The sequence below is a fragment of the Rhinolophus sinicus genome, linkage group LG05 (assembly GCF_036562045.2).
Source record: "Rhinolophus sinicus isolate RSC01 linkage group LG05, ASM3656204v1, whole genome shotgun sequence".
Classification (NCBI taxonomy): domain Eukaryota; kingdom Metazoa; phylum Chordata; class Mammalia; order Chiroptera; family Rhinolophidae; genus Rhinolophus; species Rhinolophus sinicus.
This window is the reverse complement of record NC_133755.1, coordinates 29,010,855-29,031,179: the sequence shown is the minus strand read 5'-3', so window position 1 is coordinate 29,031,179 and position 20,325 is coordinate 29,010,855. Positions and strand designations below refer to the sequence as shown.

Below are 20,325 nucleotides of genomic sequence, written 5' to 3'. Positions count from 1 at the left end.
TGGTGTAACTTCTTTGGAGAAATGTCTATTCAAATATTTTGCCCATTTTTAAATTAGGTTGTTTGGTTTTCTTGTCGTTGCATTTTAGAAGTTCTTTATATATTCTTAATATTAATCCTTTATTAGATACACAATTTGCAAATATTTTCTCCCATTTTGTGGGTTGCCTTTTCACTCTCTTGTGTTCCTTGATGCACAGAAATTTTTTATTTTGATGAAGTTCTATGTTTAGTTTTATAAGAAACTGCCAGACCCTTTATTCCCAAAGTAGTTGTGCCATTTTATGCTCCCACCAGCAATGCTGGATGTTCCAATTGCTCTATATCCTTGCTAGCACTTGGTGCTGTCAGTCTTTTTAATTTTAGCCATTCTAGCGAGTCTGTAACAGTATCTCAACGAAGATTTTGTTTGTATGTCCCCGTTGTGTCCAGCACAACAAGAGCTGTGGGGAGCGAGAAGGGCGGCGCAGGGTTAAGAAAGACTGTAGCCAAGAATAGAGTGCAAGCGGAGCCAAGGGACTCCAGCCTCAAAGGACTGAGCCCTGAATCGGGCCAACGCATAGCTTTTATTGGTTAACAAATGAGGAAGTAAAGCTTGTTAATCTCAAGATCTGTGAATTTCCCACATTATACTAGGAAACCGATTCAAACCAATCACCCTTGCCTGCAGACAGCAGAACCATAAGTCTCAGGATGTATGTACCTCCCCAAGGGAAAAAACCTTTATGCATATGAATAGATGGAGAGCTGATATTATCACATCATTGATTCTCTCCCAAGCAGGATGTGGGAAGGAATGTAGCCACAGAGGCAGAAGCTCTCCTTAGCAGGGGGACAGTGGGGGTCTGTGCCCACCTCTATCAACCCCATGAGTTCTCCCGATGTCCCCTATGTGACTGTGACTGTCTTAGGTTTTTCCTCCCTTGAGGAATCTTACCCGTCACTGACTAACCAGCCATCCTTTGGGGCCAAACAGGGAGACATAAGGTGCAAGCACAAAGGTGAAGAAAGTCCATGAAAGGATCCGTCTCACAGACTCTCCTTTCTTTAGGGGCTGGTACGAGGGGACAGATGGGTAGGCTGCTGCGTGGCAACATATCCCTGATGACTAACGGTGTTGAGCATTTTTTGATGTACTTATTGGCTATTTGTATATCTTTGTGAAATATTTGTTCAAATCTTTAGCCCATCATTTTGTTTTTTGGGTGTTTTTTTTTTTTTTTTTCAGTTTGTTTTATATTTGGAGGTTTTGATCATGTTTTTATTAAGTTGTAGGAGTGGCTGATATGTCTTAGTTTCCTCATCTGTAGGTAGCAGGTAAGAATAATGCCATGACATCTGAGCTACAAGAAATGCCAAGCTCAGCGGCCATCCAGTGTCCTGAACTCATAAAAGCCCACATATGTCTGCTTCTATCCAAGGCATGTGGGATCATGCCAGGAAGAATAATGGGGTGGAGGGGAGGGGCAGTGGGGAGTGTCTAACACAGAGCAATTTGAAGGAAGGGAGCATTCAGTGGTCCCTGGCAAAGAGAAGAAAGAAGAGCATCAAGCTATAGAATATCTCCATGGGAAGAAGGAGGGAGGCAAGGGAGGGAGAGCCCACACAGCCCTGGAGCCAGAGAAAATGGAAATGCAGCTAATACATCAGCTAAACCGAAAGCTCGTAAGAGAGCTGGCCTGTGAGTGTGTCTCCCCAAGGTCCTTCCACCTGTGAGGTGACAGGGGGACAGAGCTTCCTGTTCTATTTGCAGAGAACCCTGAAAAGCTGGCAGTGACCATAGCACTTTGCTATCCTTCCCTGCCCTGTCCATCCAGTAGGGTCTTGGCTGAGGCTGCAGGCTCCATCCCAGGACCAACAGCCACTTTTGATCACATTAGAGAGGCAGTATATTGGCGGGCCAACCGATTTTATTACCTGATGTGCCCATCTTAGAATCTAACCCTCTCTGAGTTACAAATCACAACCATAAACAAATCATGTAACATACAGAATTAAGCTTATGAAAGTATATTAGTCAGGAGACAGAAACCACATCCATTATTTAACAAAAAGAGTGTAATACAGAGGACTGTTAACTAGGTTTAAAGTTATTAACTAGGTAACTGAAAAGTCAAAAAAGAAAAAAAGAAGAAGAATTCTGCAGGACCACAGAACTAGCAACTGTAAGAGGCAGTACAACCCCTGTGGCTGAGGGAACCTAAGAAGAAACTGAATTACTAAAACTTGGAAGTTTTAGTAATAGGGAGACTGTGAAATTGAAACCCAGCCGCTGAGAGGGCACGCCAGCTTCTGATATCACTTTAAAGCTGATTCTGCAAGAATTGGGAAAACTGCAAATTGGATTTAGAAACCACGAAGGGAAGGAAGCAAGATGATAAGCCCAAGAACCATAGGCAGACAGGGGACAAACAGGAAGCAATCGGGAAGGAACAAGTTCCTTCTTCCTCCTATGGGGCCTGCTAGACCAGCTGGTACGTCATAAACGGAGTTTGCAGAATCCCAGGCCTTGCATCACAACGCAGAGCATAGAAAGTGAGTTTCAGGCCAAAAGGCGGGAACTTAATTACTGGGCCAAAGGGCTTAATATCATACAGAATGCAGCCACCCTGCAGGCAAAGAGGAATGTTTTGAGAATAATCTACCCATCCTCTAGCCACCCAGAAATGTGAGAGTTGTCTTATAAGCAGACCAGACCAAATGTCCAAGCCTCTGCCATATAGATTTCCCCTTTATTACTTCCTTTGGAGGTTTTAGCTCAGTGGTTCCTAAGCTTTCATGTCTAAGAATTATTGCAGACTGTACTTTATATAAGTGATATAAAGAATTTTGTGATTTGATTTTAACTATATTGAACTTTTGTTTTACTAACTTTAGAATCAAATCCCTAATCCCCCAACACCGCCAAACACTAGAGCCCCTGGAGTGAATCGGAGCAGAACTCTTAACAAGAAACATAATGTCACAGTGGAAAAAAGCACAGGTCTCGATTCCAGTTAGGCACAGGTTCTTCATATTGATACCCCTACTTACCAGCTGTGGACCTTTGGGGGGCGCTAGTTCATGCTCTGAGCTTGGGTTTCAGTTTTCTCATCCGTATATGGAGATTAAATGAGAGAATGTATGGGGATTAGCACAGAGTCTGCCATGCAGTACTCATTCCGTAATGGAAACCAGAGACAGTGTCACTGCTATTATTGTCATAGTTAGTTAGGCTCCTGAGACCTCACACCATACTCTGATCCGAGGGAGAAATTTTTCTTCAATGATTACTTGAAGAGGGAACTGGCTAAGGGAAGCAGCGGGGGGTAACAGCAGGTCGAAGTGTCAAGACTTTCTCAATAGTTCCCACTGAGTTCCCAGAGAAGGAAGCATGGGATTGAGAGTATGAGTGCTGGGACCAAAAAGACCGACAAGAGCAAACCATGGTGACGATGTGGAGAAATCAGAACCATCACACATGGCTGGTGGAAATAGAAAATGATGCAGCCACTTTGGGAAACAGTCTGGCGTGTTTTTTGTTTTTGTTTTTTGAAAGGTTAAACACCAAATCCAGAAAATGAAAGCTATAAATAGAAAATAAATAAATACCTAAACACACTAAAGCACAGGAAGAGGACATCTCAATAGACCTGGAGCTGAACCTGCAAGGAATGACTAAAAGAAGGCAAAAATTAGATTGAAGAAGGAAATCTCAGCCCCAGTGCATACAGGATCCAAGAAGAGAGTCTTCCCCAGGGGACTGGGAGCAGCCATCAGAGGGGGGATGAAGATGTGAGAGGAGATCCAGGAAGGACTGCTTGGGTACTTAGTTGGGGCACCAAAGCAGGAGCAGGTGGTACATGGTCCCCATGCATCCCTGTCATAGCCCAGGAAACTGTGATGGGATGTCTGCTCCAGGTGGGAGGGAGCAATGAATGTGGGAGTTTAGAGCAGAAAGACAAGGCAGTACCTGGGATGGCGAGGATCTCCCAGGAGAAACTGGGAGTGCCCAAGCCCAGGAGACCAGCTGCTGAGATACCCTACCTAGTGGCAGGTCCTGCCTACTCCCACTCTGAAAATAGCTCAGTACAACTTGTGCTTCTTCACCTCAGTGGGCTCTGCAGAGACAGCCTAACAAAGAGCATCCACCATAAAGATGACCTTGCCCAAGGATCCCTAAACATTTGAGAAAAAGCAATATCATCAAAAAGAGATGAGCCAGAACCTTTCCCAGATTCCCCTGAGGTTAGGTGAGAGCACTGACAGTCTCAGTGTCCGCCAGTGGACTGTGGCACAGAAATGTGCACACCACTTCTGGCCAGATCTGGCCTATAAGTACCTCCACTCTCCCTTTTCCTCTTTCTGCCGGCTGGATTTCAATGCCCAGGGTGATATTGGAAGTTGCATGATGAAGGAGACAAGATCCTGTGTCAACTTCTGTCAAATGAGGTCCCTAAGTGTGCCGGGGAAGTGCCGCCTCGCCACTGCACATCATAGGAATGAGACGTGAATTTCCGTTGTGTTAAACCACTGAGTTTGGGATGGGTCCGTCCCCCCCCACCCCGTTACAGCAGCTAATATTATCTTCACTGATAGAGAGTTTACAGTTTAAAACAGTTTCCTTGGAGAAATAAGGGAGTGTATCACATCCATAAAAAGAAGTTGTAGGAAGGAACCAATTAAAGACTTTGTAAATAAAAATATGAAACCATTGAAATTTAAAACTCAGTAGATGAGCTGAACCATAGAATACGTCAACTAAATAGAAAAATAGTGAACTGGAAGATTAGACAGAAGAATATTCCCAGAAGGCAGTCAAACAGTGCCCAACACCCAAGCTAGGAGGCTTGCCAGTTGAATAGACATGGTGATTTATTTACACAGCACAAACTAGGGGGCAGATTTGACAGTGACTGTACAGCAGATTAATTAGCCTGTGTTTAGGATTCATCTGGATAATTCAGACCCCAAACATTCACTTGTGACCTCAATTATTCATGTTATTTGACCAGATATATTAAAATACAGAGTAACTATCATTCTTTTCTTTGTACTAGGCAACAGAACATCTGTTGAGCTGAACTCGTTTTTTCTTTCTTGCCTTTTACTGTGAGTTCACGCATGCCTTTATCCACCAACCCACCCATCCATAGGTTTAACAAACATCCAAACCTAGCACATCACAGATCCTGGGGGGTTTCATGTGTCACTGCTTAGATTTCCACCGATTACTCCTAATGAGAAAGATAAAGAATATGGTTTGAGTTATTTTGATGCCAAAGAATATTCTAGAAAGAAATGCTCAGTTGAAAAGTTCTAAATGAGTAATTAAAAAGAAAAAAAGAAGGGAGAAAGGGGAAAAGGGACTCGGGGTGGAGAGGAAACAGGAGGGTACGTCCCAGCAAAGGCGGGTGGGAATCTTATTTGCTGTCAGTCTGGGTTTTGATTTGCACGGGGGCGTCTCCGTGTCTGGGGGTGCTGAGAACACCAGCCTACCCCAGGCAGCAGGGAGGGGGCAAGACACACTGGGGTGTGGGGGTGAGCAGGAGTTGGAGACATTTCTAATTTCTTGAACTCTGCAGTCAGGCTGCTGGTGCCCGAGCCGGAGCTATTCTCGTTCGCCCCCACCTACCAGCTCTGCACCCCACCCTCCTCCAACACACACGCGCAGTTTTCCTAAGAATTCTGAGTTCGGAAAAAAGAGAAGCGAGCCGGTGTCGATTGCCCTTCCGCCTCCTCCGCACCCCACCCGTTTCTTCTTCACACCCACACACCAGGTCTCTTCTGAGCCCCCGGGGTAACTGGGTTAGAGCCTCTCACACGGGGTATAACATTAGCACAGGTTTGCACGCCCTCCCCACCCCCGCACCCCGAGGTTCCTAAGAGCTAGGACACCGAGAGTCGGTGCTTCATCTGTATAACTTCTCATAGAATTGTCGTGTGACCCCTAAGGCACAGAAGGAGCTTAGAACAGTGCCCCGCAGCTTGACGGTGTCTGTACCCCCACCACCACCACCACCACTACTGCAGGTGAGGGGAACGCGCCCTCCAGCCCGGCCCGGCGGGTCCCTGTCGTGCGCCGGGGCCCCCGCAGCGTTGCGCTCACGGCCTCTCCTCGCGTCCTTCCTGAACCCGTCACCCAGCCAAAATCAGGGCAGCCAGCGGCACTCAGTAAACCTAGGGGCTCTGGCCAGACTCCATCCTCGTGACAGGGTAAAGGATAACCCTAATCGGGGTCTGTGGTGGCCGCTCCACAACCCTGAGATGACTTCGTAGACATTCCCATATTTCCGATGAGGAAATTGAGGCTTCGATCCAGTGCCAGCTCCCCTGGACTCAAGCGCTCGGGTTTCCAATCCCGCCTGCTCTCCACTACAGTATTTCTTTGGGGCCCAGGAGGAAAGTCTGGGGACAAAGGACCAGGAAGGTTCTCGATCCTATGTCTTACGCCTGTCTCAGGCTCCCAACCCCCGAGCGGGCGTGCGGAGCGCCCCCAGATGTGCGGCAGGGCCGAGCAGGTGCCTGGAGGGGAAGCGGTGAGTGGGGGGCGGTGCCGGGGCATCGGACCAAAGGCTGACAGTGGCCACCGCGCGGGTCCCCAGCCCTGACACCGGGGTTGCCCCGCCCTTTGACCCCTGGGATGCTGATTAACCGAGGCGGCCAATAGGCGGCAGGGCGGAGATGCGCCCCTCCGACGGCTCCAGGACACCGCTCAGAGCACAGCTCTTGGGAAACCATGGAACGTCCCGTGAGAGTGAAGAGTTGGGTGGAGGAGAACCGAGCCTCATTCCTGCCCCCCGTCTGCAACAAGCTCCTGTGAGTCCCAGGCACGCCCCCCTCCTCCTGTCCTCTGTCTTCACCTTCTCCTTCTCCATCTGCACCCCTCAACCTTCAGCTCCGAGTTCCCTGACCCAGAAGCGTGCAGAAAGGGGGCTGTGGTCCTCATGGCGTCTTCAGGGCGGGTGTTCCGGTTCCACCACCTTCATCTGTTCCTCTTTCGAGTCTACTGTGGAGACTGCTAGCCTGAGTCCTGAGGTTGGCTGGGTGAACTGAGGCCAGGGGAGATGCAGATGGCAGGTGGCAGCCCTGCCCCCCAGGGCTGAGAAACAGCTCTCCCTCCTCCCGCCAGCAACTCGCAGAAGTTTGGGGAGGGTGGTTTTCCATGCCCCAGAATTACAGTAGTACCCAGGTCTGGGGACAGCCCAACCATACACCCCCACTCCTGTCTAGGAAGCCACAGTCAGACAATGAAGTCAGAGGGTTGGTCAGCTCCTGTAGGAGGATTTGGATTATTACTCTTCCCAGTTTTCATCTTTGCTGGCAGGCACACACACACACACACACACACACACACACACACACACACACACCAGCTATCTCTGCCCACAGCCCCCCACAGGGCTGATGGTGGTCCAGCTACCATGTTTCCCCGAAAATAAGACCTAACTGGAAAATAAGCCCTAGTGTGATTTTTCAGGATGCTCATAATATAAAATAAGCCCTACCGTATTTCCCCGAAAATAAGACCGGGTCTTATGTTAATTTTTGCTCCAAACGACGCATTAGGGCTTATTTTATATTACGAGTACCGTGAAAAATCATGCTACGGCTTATTTTCCGGTTAGGTCTTATTTTCAGGGAAACATGGTAGTCTTTCTCCAGTCGACCCCTCAGGCTCTCCCCTGTCGCCCCTTCACCCCACTCCCCTTCCCTGGGCTCCTGTGGCTTGGCCTGGTATGCTCCCCAGCCCCAGGCGCACAATCCCATGTTTGTTGTGTCCACAGAACAGCTCCAACCTCAAAGCACACACTGCAATCACTGAACTGACAAGCCAGACACTGTGCCCAGTGCTTTTACATCATCTCATTCAATTCTCACAGTAGCCCCAGGAGGTGGACTTTTACAATAAGTAACTTGGCCAGTGTCATGGAGCTCAGGCGGGACAGGGTCCGGTCTCAAGCCCATGCAAGAGTTTGACTCCAAAGTCCACACTCGTGGTCACTGCCAGGGCTAACAGCCGCCTCTCCCCAAAGCCTCGTCTCTCCCACCACTGTCGTCACCCTCACCTCCTTCCTCACCTCCACCCTGTCCACAGTCTCATTCTCATGCCTCCAGTTTCTCCATCAGCCGTGTCTCCGATCTACCTACTCTTCTCCTGTCCCAGGGCCACCGCCCTGTCACCTCCAGCCTGGGCAGTTCAGGCCTCCCCTGCCTCACGCCCCCCACGCAGCCCTCCAGCGCTGCTCCAATATTAGTAATCTCAAAACGTAGGCCCTCCCTTTAGTCATTCAGCAGATGTTCACTGAGCACCTGCTGCATGCCAGGCACTGTTCCGGACACTGGAGAGACAGCAGGAAACAAACTGACAAAAGTCCCTTCTGGTGGGAGGCCGCAGGCAGACCTGGTGGCCACAGGACAGAATAGGGCTGTGGTTTTCCCCCCCGTGTTGGTGAGGGTTGTGAGGGAGAGTCTGCTCCAGGCCTCTCCTCACTCCGGGAGGTTTACAGGCGATCTTTGCCTTCCTTGGCTTCTGCGTCCTGATCTCTGCCCTCATCTTCACAAGGCATTCTCGTGTGTGTCTCTAAATCTCCCCTTTCATAAGGACGTCAGTCGTATTGGATGAGGGGCCCATCCTACTCCAGTATGACCTCATCGTAGCTTAACTAACTACATCTGCAATGACGCTCTTTCAAAATTAGGTCACATTCTGAGGTACTAGGTGTTAGGATTTCAACATATGAATTTGGGGCAGGGGGTACATATGAATCTGCTGAGGGTTGTGAGCAGAGGAAGAACATGACCTGGCTTATGTACTCTGATTGATGGGTTGAAATAGCTCTTGAGTGAGTTCATTCAAGAACTTTCCATATGTACCTAAAGTATATCTCAGTAAAGATGACTAAAAAAGAAAAAATATATATCCTAGGCTCCCTGGCACCCCCTCAGGCCAAGACCAAACTCCTCGGCTGAGCTCTCGAGGCGCCTGGAATGACCTGGTCCCCTGTCTTGATCCAGCCTTCTCTCTCACTCCCCAAGACCACTCCCATACCACCAGGACCCCCAATACGTTCGTCTCAGGGCCTCTGCCCCCAGCTTCCTCTTCCACTTCCTCCCTCAAGTGCCTCAGAGCTTTAAGCCCAGCAGTTTGGGGGGAACAGACAGTCTCATAGTCAGACAGCTCTGGCGAGTGGGGGGTAGATAAAGGTCATTTTACCCCTATAGGAAGTGGGCCTTCAGTTTGTGCTCCTGTGTGTGGAGGTCTTGAGCACAGCCCAGGGTTCCTGATTGATGAAGAGACAGATCCACCACCACACTGTTCCCCCTACTGGGTCAGAGGATGAGGGGGACACACACAGAGGGATACACACACTCCAAGACACAGACATAGAAAGACACAGGCACATACAGTCACTGACAGGCATTCAGATACACATGGGCACCCTGGGATGAGATTGGAAGGGGACAAATGTTGAAGACTGACAGGAACAACGATGCAGAAATAGCCCTGTTACCTCTCCCAGGTGTATCCAGTCTCTGGGCCCCCCATAGACCCCTGCTGTCTTCTCCCACGAGCTGCTTCAGCATCTTTTCCCCCACACCCATTGCAGGCATCAGGAGCAACTCAAAGTCATGTTCGTCGGAGGCCCCAATATCAGGAAGGACTACCACATCGAGGAGGGTGAGGAGGTAGGCCTGCCGACTGCCCTCCCCTTACCCCGCCCTGGGAGCAGAGGGTGCCTCCTGTAGAACCAGAGCCTGTGGACAGAGACGGGGTGGTCAGATGGCTGATGGGTGAAGGGCGCTCAACCGAAATCACAGGGTAATACTGTTGCCTGGGAGATGTGAGCACCAGTGACGCCTTTGACAGCTCCATCCTCAGAAAGATCCCAGCCTCTGCAGGTGTGAGAGGCTCTAGCTATTGGTCTCACCCCCTGGACATGGGCTGTCCATGCTCTAGGTGGGATGCCCTGGTCCTCTCTCACAAATCTGAATATGCAAGATTGGCCTCCAAAATGAGACCCAAACAGTGGGAGGGACCTGGATGCTCCACTCTGGTCTTGGGAGCCAAATTCTCTGGGCATCGTTGGGACTGGGAGGCCCCTCCTTATGTAGAGGGTGCAAGACACATCAGTTGCTAGAAGCTATTGGAGAGGAGGGCAGGTAGGAGGGGAAATCTGCAATTTGCACTGAATATCCTTTTGTACCTTGAATTTTGGATTGTGTTTCTATTCTACCACATCAAAGTAAATAAACAGAAGAAAAATTAAAAGAAAAAGATGGGCCCTCTTACGAAGGGACACAGATGGGTTTCCAGCTATCAGAATCTCTGGTGGCAAAGGACCAATTATGGGGCCCCTTACCTATCATCCGGGGGGGCCTGGCACTGGAGTTCAAGGTCCGGAGTCCAACTTGGTCACCAGCCTCCACCCCCACTGCTGGCGACTCAGCCACAGCTTGGGGGGGGGGGGACTGGAGGGAGCATGAGAGAATCACTCACTCAACAAATGTTTCCTGAGCACCTAATGTGTGAGGGGCAGAGGGGTGAGGCCCCGGGCCAGCAGGGACAGCTCTGCAGAGCAAAGCTGGCCAACCCCTCCCCTCTCACACTTCCAGGGCCCACACCTCCCCTGGCCACCCCCTTCTCACAACCCAACTTACTGGAGGCCATTTTCCTCTGGGAAAAGAAAAACAACAGGAAAATCCAAAATTGCAAAGAGGAGACTGGGTAGGGGAGACGAGGCTGGATGCAGTGTCTCTCTTGCCTGCCTCAGTCAGCTTCAAGCCCCCCATCTTGTCTTCCAGAGGCTTTCACTCTGTAGCCCTGATCTCACTTCTCCTGTCTCCCTCCCTCATTCCGTCCCTTCTTGCCCCTCTACCACCTCTGCCCCATGCCCCACCCTGGGGTCTCCCCAAACTGCTCTGGTGGATGGGTGTCCACTTAGGGACCCAGGCCAAGCCCTGACTGAGCAGGGTGGCTGACAGATGAGGAGGGCTGGCCTGAGCAGGTCTCCCCACTGTGGAGGGTGGCGGGGAGGAATTTGGCTAGAGGTGGGTTGGACCCACCCCTGAGGCGAAGGAGAATACCAGCCACAGGCCCTGGAAAGCCACAGGGCAGGGCGTCAGCCTCCTCTCTATCCCAGACTCCATCCACCCTGATGAGAGAAGGGGAGTCACTGAACCAAAATTTCCTCCTTGCTGAGCTCAAGCCTCAGCATCAGCCCTTCAGGTGCCCCAGCTCCATACACCACACATACCTCACTTACCCGAGTCCTTCCCTTGGGGAGCATAGGTGTGGGGGGGACAGGAAGGGGGTAGCCTGGGTTGGGAGTCTGCCTCTTCCTAACCATGTGATCTTGGACAGGTCACATCACATCACTTCTCTGAGCCTGTTTCCTTGTGGCACATGGAGACACTGGCCCTGCCTGGTGGCGCACAGTAGGTGCTTAATACACATTGGTTCTCAGCCCCCTCAGCCCCTTTCCAGCATAATTCCTTTTGGATTGCCAATGGCGGTTTGGATTTTCTATTGTTCAGGATCTGAACCTCTGCTCCAGGCCAGGCCTGACCCTCATCACAAGGAAAGCCTCTGGGCAGAGAGGCAGGACTGAGAAAAATTCCACTTCCTTCCTGTTTTTTGTTGGATAGCTGCTAACACTTTGTACCTTCCAGATAGGTTTGAATCTGCCCACAGCATCAGACCGCCTTCCCTGATATTTGCAAGGCCCAAGGGCTATGTCCCCCTCCCTAGAACTTTCTGGGCCCTTCCTCCTCTCCCAGTGCAGCAGAAGAAGTGCCTCCCCACCCCACACATACACAGGGGTGGGGTTGCAGAATTGCTCCCTCCCACCTGGGATTTGGGGTGGGGTTGCAGAATTGCTCCCTAAGAGAACCTGGTAGGTTTTTTCTTGTGTATTTAAATATCTTGCATGGGTTATTTCCAATAATAAAAGTGAATACTGTTTTTTTTGTAGAAAACAGGCGAAATATAAAAAAAAGACAAATGCATCCCTCATTCATAATCCCACCACGCAGGGAATCCCCACTGTGTACGCTCCCTAGGTTTACACACTTATTGCTATATAAGTAGAACCCTGCTGGGTGTAGTTTTGAATCTTGCGTTAACATGATAACTTTAGCATTTTTCATTTTCCCACCTTATTAACAGTTATTCAAAAATCGTGTTTAGTGGCTGCATAATATTCCATATTTTGACTCTGTCATAAAATAGTGACATTTCCCCTCATTATTATTAGCATTATTTTTGCTATTCCTGCCATCACTAATGTTAATAGCTACTGGCATACGAGTGCTGACTATGTGGCCGGTACATTGTGTAGTGTCCCAGCAGACTTCACAGCGACATTCTGAGTAGGCACTATCATTTTATAGATGAGGAAACAGAGGCACAGAAAAACTAACTGAATTGACCAAGGGCACACGGTGACTTAGCTGAGCTGAGGGCCAGGTAATGCTGGAATCTGTGCTTTTAACTACCATGCAGGTGACAAAACAGCCATGTATGTGCGCCCTGAGGCAGGTGCCTGTCTGATTCACTGCAGCCACCTCCTAGACACGGAATTAGGTGGTAGGTCAAAAGCATAAGATGGCCACTGTCCTGGTTTGTCCTGGACTTTTCCAGTTTCAGCACCGAAGATCCTGTATCTCAAGAAACCCCTCTGGCCAACCCACAGGGGTGTGAGCTGTGAAAGTTCTTCCTTCCTGTGGCCAAATTGCCCTTCAGAAGAGTTGTGTCAACTTGGTCTCACGCAGACCACATTGCTCTAGTTTCCCTAAGCTTGGCTTGATTTCTCTTAGTAGATGCTGTGACAAGAACTTCTATCACCTCTAACTCCTTACATGATAATAATATTATTATTAACACCCCTTCAACTATTTGGCTGTGGTTTTAACATCAGTGTAAAGTGTGACTGGTGGTGAAAAACTGTGCCTGCCTCGTCCTCTTCCCAGCTCCGCTGGGTGATCGCAGCAAACACATTAATTAGGGACTTAGGACAGAAGAGGGAAAACACGGTAGGGGCCCCCTCCCACCCCACCCCACCCCACCCCACCCCAGGGAGGCAGCAGGAGGGGAGTGCTCCCATCCCCCACAGCTTCCGGCATCACTGAGTCCCCAGTTTACACGGCCAACCTCCAGAGGGACGTGAACGGGCACAGCATCACCGTTGCCAAAGGAACCAGCACAGGCTCCAGAGCTACATTCAGACTTGGGTCCACACGGGGGCTCCAGAACTAACTCTGTGACCTTGAGCGGGTTGCTTTACTCTCTGAGCCTCAGTTTTCTTTTCTGTATTATAGGACTAATAACATCTTTGGAGGTGGTTGGTAAGATTTCGGATCATGTACAGGAAAGTACTTACACAGCCCCTAGGACACAGTCCATGGCTGGTTCTCCTTACCTGCTGAAGGGTCACTGAGTTCTCCCGTGAGCAGCTCAGCCAGCCTCCTGCCCCCAAGCCAGACGCCAGCTGTCGTGTCCTGGCTTCTCTGGTCATCACTTGCGTGTCAAGATGTGATCCTTGTGTGTTCCCAGCACTCCTGTCTGTGGCATGTGTCAGGGGAGGGTGGGGCCTCAGGACAGGAGTGACAGCTGCTCATAAACTCCCAGGCCTTCAGGACCTTTCTCAGGTTTCCCAGTCAGAACTCAAGAACCTGGAAGAGGGAGGATCCGAGCCTGTCTGCTGTCCTGTCCCACAGGTGTTTTATCAGCTGGAGGGCGACATGGTTCTCCAAGTCCTGGAGCGAGGGAAACATCGGGATGTGGTCATTCGGCAGGGAGAGGTGAGGCTGGGCCCTAGGGGTCGGGAAGCAAAGGGCCACCAAAACAGGAAGCCATCCTGCCACGCATCCCGGCTTTGGTGGGTCTTATCCTCCTGCCTTTTCCTGCCCTCCTGCCCGCCCACTCAGCTCTGGCCCCATTCTCTGGCACTTTCTCCTCTGGGCTGCCCCTTCCTCATCACAGCCTGACATTCTCTCTGGTCAGGGGAGGCCGGGCAGAGAGCTGGGCTGGGCTGGGCTGGACCCTGTGGGTCAGCTGAGAGGGACAGGATGCTGCAGGCCCTGAGGTCTCCGTGGGGGATTGCAGCCTTGTTTGTACCTTGTCCCCACAACTACAGATATTCCTCCTGCCTGCTGGGGTCCCCCACTCTCCACAGAGGTTTGCCAACACTGTGGGGTTGGTGATTGAGCGGAGGCGGCTGAAAACCGAGCTAGATGGACTCAGGTAAATGGACCTTGTCTGGGGGTCTGGGGCAGAGATGGGGGGGCAATCAGCAGAGGAAAGGATCCTAGATAGACCCAAGAAAGCACTGCCTGCCACGGAGTGGGTTGGAGATAATGGAGATCCAGTATTTGCTGGCGAATGGAAGAGGGGTTAGGGTAGGTGGGTTTGATGGTGGGGTTGGATGTGACCCCCTGGGATCCCCTGAGAACCCCCTCAGCCTGAGGACCTTCTGGCTGGGACCAGAACCGGTGCTTCTCACAGCCTGTGTCTCCAGAGTTTATTCAGTCTCTGCCAGGGCGTCCCTCTGCTTGTTTCTCTGCACCAGCTCATCCCACAACCAGTGCTAACATTTGCATAACACTTGCTATGGGCCGGGCACCGGGCTAAGCGCTTTATGTGTATTTATTTGTAATATCCTCACAGTGATCCTATGGGGCAGGTACCGTTACCATCTGTCCTTTACAAGCGAGGAAACAGGGCACAGGGAAGTTGAGTTTGCTAGATAATGGCAGAGCTGGCATGATAGAGAAATACAAAATTCGGGCCAGGACAGTCAGGACAGGAGTGGGAGTCAGCCCCAGGGAGGGGACAACACGGTGCAGGGACGGCCACGCCATTCCTAGAGCTGAGTTCCCCTTTGGGTCCAATCAGTACCTTGATTATTATCCTCTGAAAGGAAGGCACAGCCTCTGGCTCAGGGGGGCCAGGAGTGTTCCAAAAGCGAAACTACTTTTTGTATTTTTTAAATAAGAAAATTAAAAATTCCCAACAGGTTAGTGACATCTCTTGTTACAATGGACACTTTTTAAAAAATGCTTCCCTTTTTTTCTAATTACCAAAGGCATACACATTCATTCTTGAAATCTGGAAAAGTACAAGAAAGCAAGAACATTAAAAGGACCTGTCAGGAAAAGGGTGACAGGGAATGATATCTCAAAATAAATAACCAAACAAACAATAATAAAGAGAAAAAAAATTGTCATCCCACTGGTTAAACCTAACAAGGCGCTTAAACTTCCATCGTTTCTTTTTTCTATGCTGCACCTGACAGCATTGCAGGCTTATTGCAAGCATGGCTTTGAGTTTTGTTTGTTTTTTACATGAAAAAACTCACGAGTATTTCTTATACCATTAACTGCTTTTCAAAAAAACACACCATGTTAATAACTACTTACTGATGTACTGCATAATCGTCTGCTGGAGAAGTAGATGCCTGGCCCTAAACTCTAGAAGGAATTTTTCTCTTGGGGCTTTATCTAGGGAGTCTTCAGTGATGGAAAGCACAGTTTCCTCAATAACATTTTTACAGCAAATTCAATAACAGATTTCATCTGGCTGCTTTTGACCTTTAATAAAAGCCAAGGACTCGACATTAAAATTCCACTCTGAAAGCAATTTCTGGAGGACATCACGAGCCAGTTATGAAGCTTTCTGGTGGCCAGCTCCATCCCAGGACAGAACTTAGGGTGCAGGGCAGGGTGGGTACACTGTGTGTAAATTATGTCCCATGAGCAGGACCACTTCTCTTTCTGGGGAGGAGATGAAGAGCCGGCAGCCGGCCTGGGCCTGGGATCAGAGCCTGAGTACTAGGCATGCAGTCAACAGATGTGCTGCACACACCGGGGCCTGAGGCATGGCCTCGCTCTGCCGGGCACTCCTCATGCCAGCAGAGGCGCTTTCTGAGCCAGACTGGGGGCTTGGGTTGGGTGGGCTTCTGGGAGTCCACTAGAGGCTATATGTACATGCATTTGGACCTTCCTCCAGAGGAGAGGCCAGTTCGGTCCCGCACTTTGGCCCAGTTCTCAAAGGCATCCATGACCCTGAAAGCAAAAGGACCCCTCACCTGGGGGCATCTTCCACGTGTTGGTTCCTTAAGATTCCATGTGCTCTGACCTGGAGCACCAGCAGGCAGGCAGAGCATCCAGCCACTGCCCCTGGATGCAAGCTCAGCGTCAGCTTTCGCTTTGGGAAAAATGAAGATGCTTGTCATTGATGCTCTCTGCCCTTCTAAGGTTGTCTCCAGTCTGCCCTGCTTCTGCCACTTACAGGCTATGTAACCCCTCCCAAACTGCGCAGCTTCTCTGAGCTCCAGAGTTCTATCCACTTTGTAAACGGTCAAGTTTTGGGAATCAGGAAGAGCGAGGCGAATGGAGTGGATAATAGCCCTCTCACTTTGGGGGCACATGCTGCTTCTTGGAGATTTAGGTGTGGCCACTAGGTTGTGCTAACGAGTGAAGCAGGCGGCCAGCTCTGCAGGGCCCGTTCTTCAGGGCCAGCCAGGCCCAAACGTCCATGTGCAGAGCCCAAGAGAGGCTGCCCTGAGGCCGCCCAGATGGAGAGCTGGGTTGCCCATCCTTTGTTCTGGCAGATACTACGTGGGAGGCACCACGGATGTCCTGTTTGAGAAGTGGTTCTACTGCGAGGACCTTGGCACACAGCTGGCCCCCATCATCCAGGAGTGAGGCCCAACCCGGCCCCTCCCTCTCTCTGTCCTGAAGCCCCATATTCTGGCTGGGGAGAACAGACCCATCCAAGCAGTGCTCCATGCAGGACCTGCCAGCCCAGAACCATGATGCCCAGGATTTAGGGAGAAAGTCTGCCCCTCCCAGGGTGGGAGGCCCGGGCTGGAAAGCCCCCTGGGGAGGGAAAGGGGCTGCTCCACGGGGCTGTGAGAAAGTGGGTGGCCCACAGGAGTCATGGGATGGCCCCGCAAGTGTGTGTGGGCTCCTGCACCTGAGAATGTATGAGTGTGTGTCCATGTGTGTCTCTCACTGGCTGCTCAGTCAGGAATGCTGGCCCCTTCTCCCCTTCCCTGTATGTCCCCACAGGTTCTTCAGCTCTGAACAGCACAAAACAGGAAAGCCCATTCCTGGTGAGGCCACTGGAACTGCCTTTCTTTCTCCCTACCTCCCTCCTTTCCCAGAGCAGGATAGATCTTGTCCCAGGGTTCCAGGGAGTCCCCTTTTGAGTACTCTGCCCAGTACCCAAGGTACAGCAAGATGGCACTAAATTGTACCCACCACAGACCTGCTGGGTCCTTTTGCTGGATCCAGTGCCCATTCTGGCAATTGAGAGCTGGGGCTCCTGGGAACTGGGCTTGCAGGGGCTGGGCAGGCTAGGCCAGAGGACACTAACCACAGCTGGGCTGTGGATGCAGACCAGCTGCTCAAGAAACCACCATTCCCCCTGAGCACACGATCCGTCATGGAGCCCATGTTCCTGGAAGCCTGGCTGGATGGCCACCGCAGGGAGCTGCAGGCAGGCACACCCCTCAGCCTGTTTGGAGACAACTATGAGACCCAGGTAATGCAGCCCTGGGCCACCCAGCACATCTACCCAGCAGCCCCAGGAAATTAGACACACACACACACACACTTTGGAGACTTTACACAGGAGTATAGGCCTTCCTGTTTCTTCCCTAACTCAGAGAACGATGGCTTTGCGATGAGGGGAAACCTGTGGAGGCTATGTTGTCCCAAGCAACCTTTCTTTGCCTTCAGAGTAAGAGGTTGTCCCATCCAGTGAAAAGGTTTCTAGGGTTATACCCCAGGTAGGAATTCCTGAGTCTTTGGCCAGTCACAAACTTGGGAGCCAGAAGGGAGAGAGGTGTTTGGGAGTGAGGGTTGGGTGGAGAGGTGCATAGAGAGAGACCCAAACAAAGCTGGCCTCCATTCATTCAGTATTTATTGACTGTCTATTATGTTTCAGGCTTGGGTAGAAAATTAGAATCACTGCCTCAAAAGGTGTATGATCTGGTAAAAGAACCAGTTAATCAACAATTACCACAATCATGTGGTATGTTATTTGGTAGAGAAACTTTAGGAAGCCACAGGAGGATAAAGGAGGAATCCAGGCTGGGAGGTAGTCAAGGAAGGCTTCCTGGAAGAGGTGATGCGTAAACTGCATTTTTAAGTAAACATAGCAGTTTGCAAAAGGCAGAAGATAGAGATTCTGAGTGAGGGAGAAGCACAAGCAAAGACCTGAAAGCTTGAAACAGGTTGGCACTGCAAGTAGCTGAGGTTGGCAGGAGCCAGGGCAGAGGAATGGGGCAGCAGGTGTGATTGCTAGACAGCCAGAGTAGCAGGCAGTGCCCAGGTCCTGGTGGGTCTCCTGGGCAAGGTGAAAGGACTTATCCTGGAGATAACAGAGCCTCACCCAAGCACTGAAGTAGGAAGAGGACAAAGCCAGAGTGGTGTTTCAGGAAAACCACTGTACTTTGTTTGGGGCAGGATCGGGAGGGCAAGTGTGGAAGCAAGGAGACCTGATAGGAGGAGGCTCGTGTTCACTTGTCCTTTACAATTGCCACTGGCACATCCTTGCAGCTTGAATTAGGCAGCACCATGGAGAGACGCTTACTGGATATAGACCTGCCCTTGGAGGCCTGGCCAGCAGACACCGGGCTCGGCAGGGCTATGACAGCAGGTGCACATGACAAAGCCCCTGCCAGCCATCACAGCGACATCACTGAGTACTGAGCGGGCCTCACGGCCCTGCCTTCCGCTTCTTTCTCACCCCTACTCCCATCTGCTTCAGTTTATGCCGACAGATACCTACTGGGTTTATGCCGACAGATACCTCTGGGCCAGTGGGAGCACAGCCTGCACAGCAGCTGTGGGCTTCCAGGCTGACGCATGTCAGAGGCTCAGCCTCGCTCTCGCTGTCGCTCATCCCTTCCCCTCCCCTCTCCCTCCTGCTCCTTAGGCCAGAATCTCATGGAGAAAGGGAGGTAGACATGCTTTGGGGAACTACGTATGCATGCTACATGGGTGTGTCCCTAGTGTGCCCCTGGCAGGCACGCCGTCATACAGGTCAAGGGTCGTTGTGACATGCTACGAAGGGCAGATATGCATGTGTGTGTGAAGGGCAGCATGAGTGATCCCAAATGGCAGGTGGGCAGCACCCACTGTGATGGAGGCAGCAAGGAGGCCTGATCCTAGGCAGCCTTGCTCTCCAAGTCCCATCTTTGCTCCACACGTAGAGATAAGGCTGTTTCAGGCCTCACCAAACAGACCTGGTGTCTGGGGGCCAGGTTCAAGGCCATATACTGTGTGGGGCAGGAAGCACCAGAAAAACCTGTGTCACTTTCCACTAGGTGATCGTCCACGGACAAGGCAGCAGCAAAGGCCCGAAGCAGGATGTGGACATGTGGCTGTGGCAGCTGGCAAGTGGGGCCCCCAGGAAAGAGGGGGGCACAACCTCCTGCCCATGGGGACCAGTCTATACCCGGTCCAGTTCCCAGGGCCTCCTTGCCAAGGCAGACTCAGGATGCTCGGACAGGTGTCGAGGCCCAATAGCCTCCATTCGATTCTCTGGTTCCTCTCCCCCAGGAGGGCTCCTCCGTGGTGATGATGGAGGGCCAGCACCTGAGACTGACCCCTGATGACAGCCTCCTGGTGCCAGCTGGGACTGCGTGAGTCCATGGGAGGACTTTCCCCCCCGCTGTGGGACTGCCTCCCTTTCCTTGGGATCCTCAGGGCCCAGCCTTGTCTGACCCCTGCTCACCTGTGTCACCACAGGTATGTCTGGGAGCGAGAGCAAGGCTCTGTGGCCCTAGCTGTGACCCAGGACCCCACTCGTAAGAAGCCCCTGGGGTGATCATCTTGCTGTGGGCCCAAAGCAGCCACAGCATGTGCCGGAGTGCCACCCCTGCCGAGCTGCTCTCCCAGCCCCCACTGCTTCTAGGTGTACTGCTGCTGAGTCACTCAGCATCCCCTGCTGCTGGGTCCTCCACACCACTGTTGCTATTCTCCTCCCATCCTCTTGGCCCAGACACCAGGCTCCTGAGGGGCCAGTCGCTCCCATTTTCCTCTAACAGCCCTTAGCCCACCGCCCCACAGCTCTACCAGGTGGTCTGCACCCTGAGGCTGGGCTGCCTCTCCATCCTGCGTCCTCACAGGCTCCTTTCAGCACCTGTCTGCCACCAAGGCGGCCCTCAATAAAGCCTTCCGGGTGGGCGAGCACCTGTGGGTCTGCACACACCCAAGCTGTGGTCTATGGCGGACCCCATGTGTTTCTGTGACTGTGTGTTGTCTGGGGTGTCAGGGCACTGGGTGACTATGGACATGCAGAGTCTGGTCGGGGGTGTCCCTGTTTGGAGGGGCT

The 20,325-nt window shown here is 51.4% G+C and overlaps 1 protein-coding gene across 1 annotated transcript; it reads left to right on the top strand.

The window, feature by feature from the left end:
* Nucleotides 1-6,639: 6,639 nt before the first annotated feature.
* HAAO (3-hydroxyanthranilate 3,4-dioxygenase) lies at nt 6,640-20,201 on the top strand. Its single transcript, XM_019748651.2, has 10 exons — nt 6,640-6,797; nt 9,590-9,668; nt 13,698-13,781; nt 14,117-14,223; nt 16,592-16,681; nt 17,052-17,095; nt 17,381-17,526; nt 19,316-19,384; nt 19,551-19,633; nt 19,740-20,201. The coding sequence occupies exons 1-10, from the start codon at nt 6,718-6,720 to the stop codon at nt 19,816-19,818; spliced, it is 861 nt and encodes a 286-aa protein (XP_019604210.1). The 5' UTR covers nt 6,640-6,717; the 3' UTR covers nt 19,819-20,201.
* The last annotated feature ends 124 nt before the right edge of the window (nt 20,202-20,325 follow it).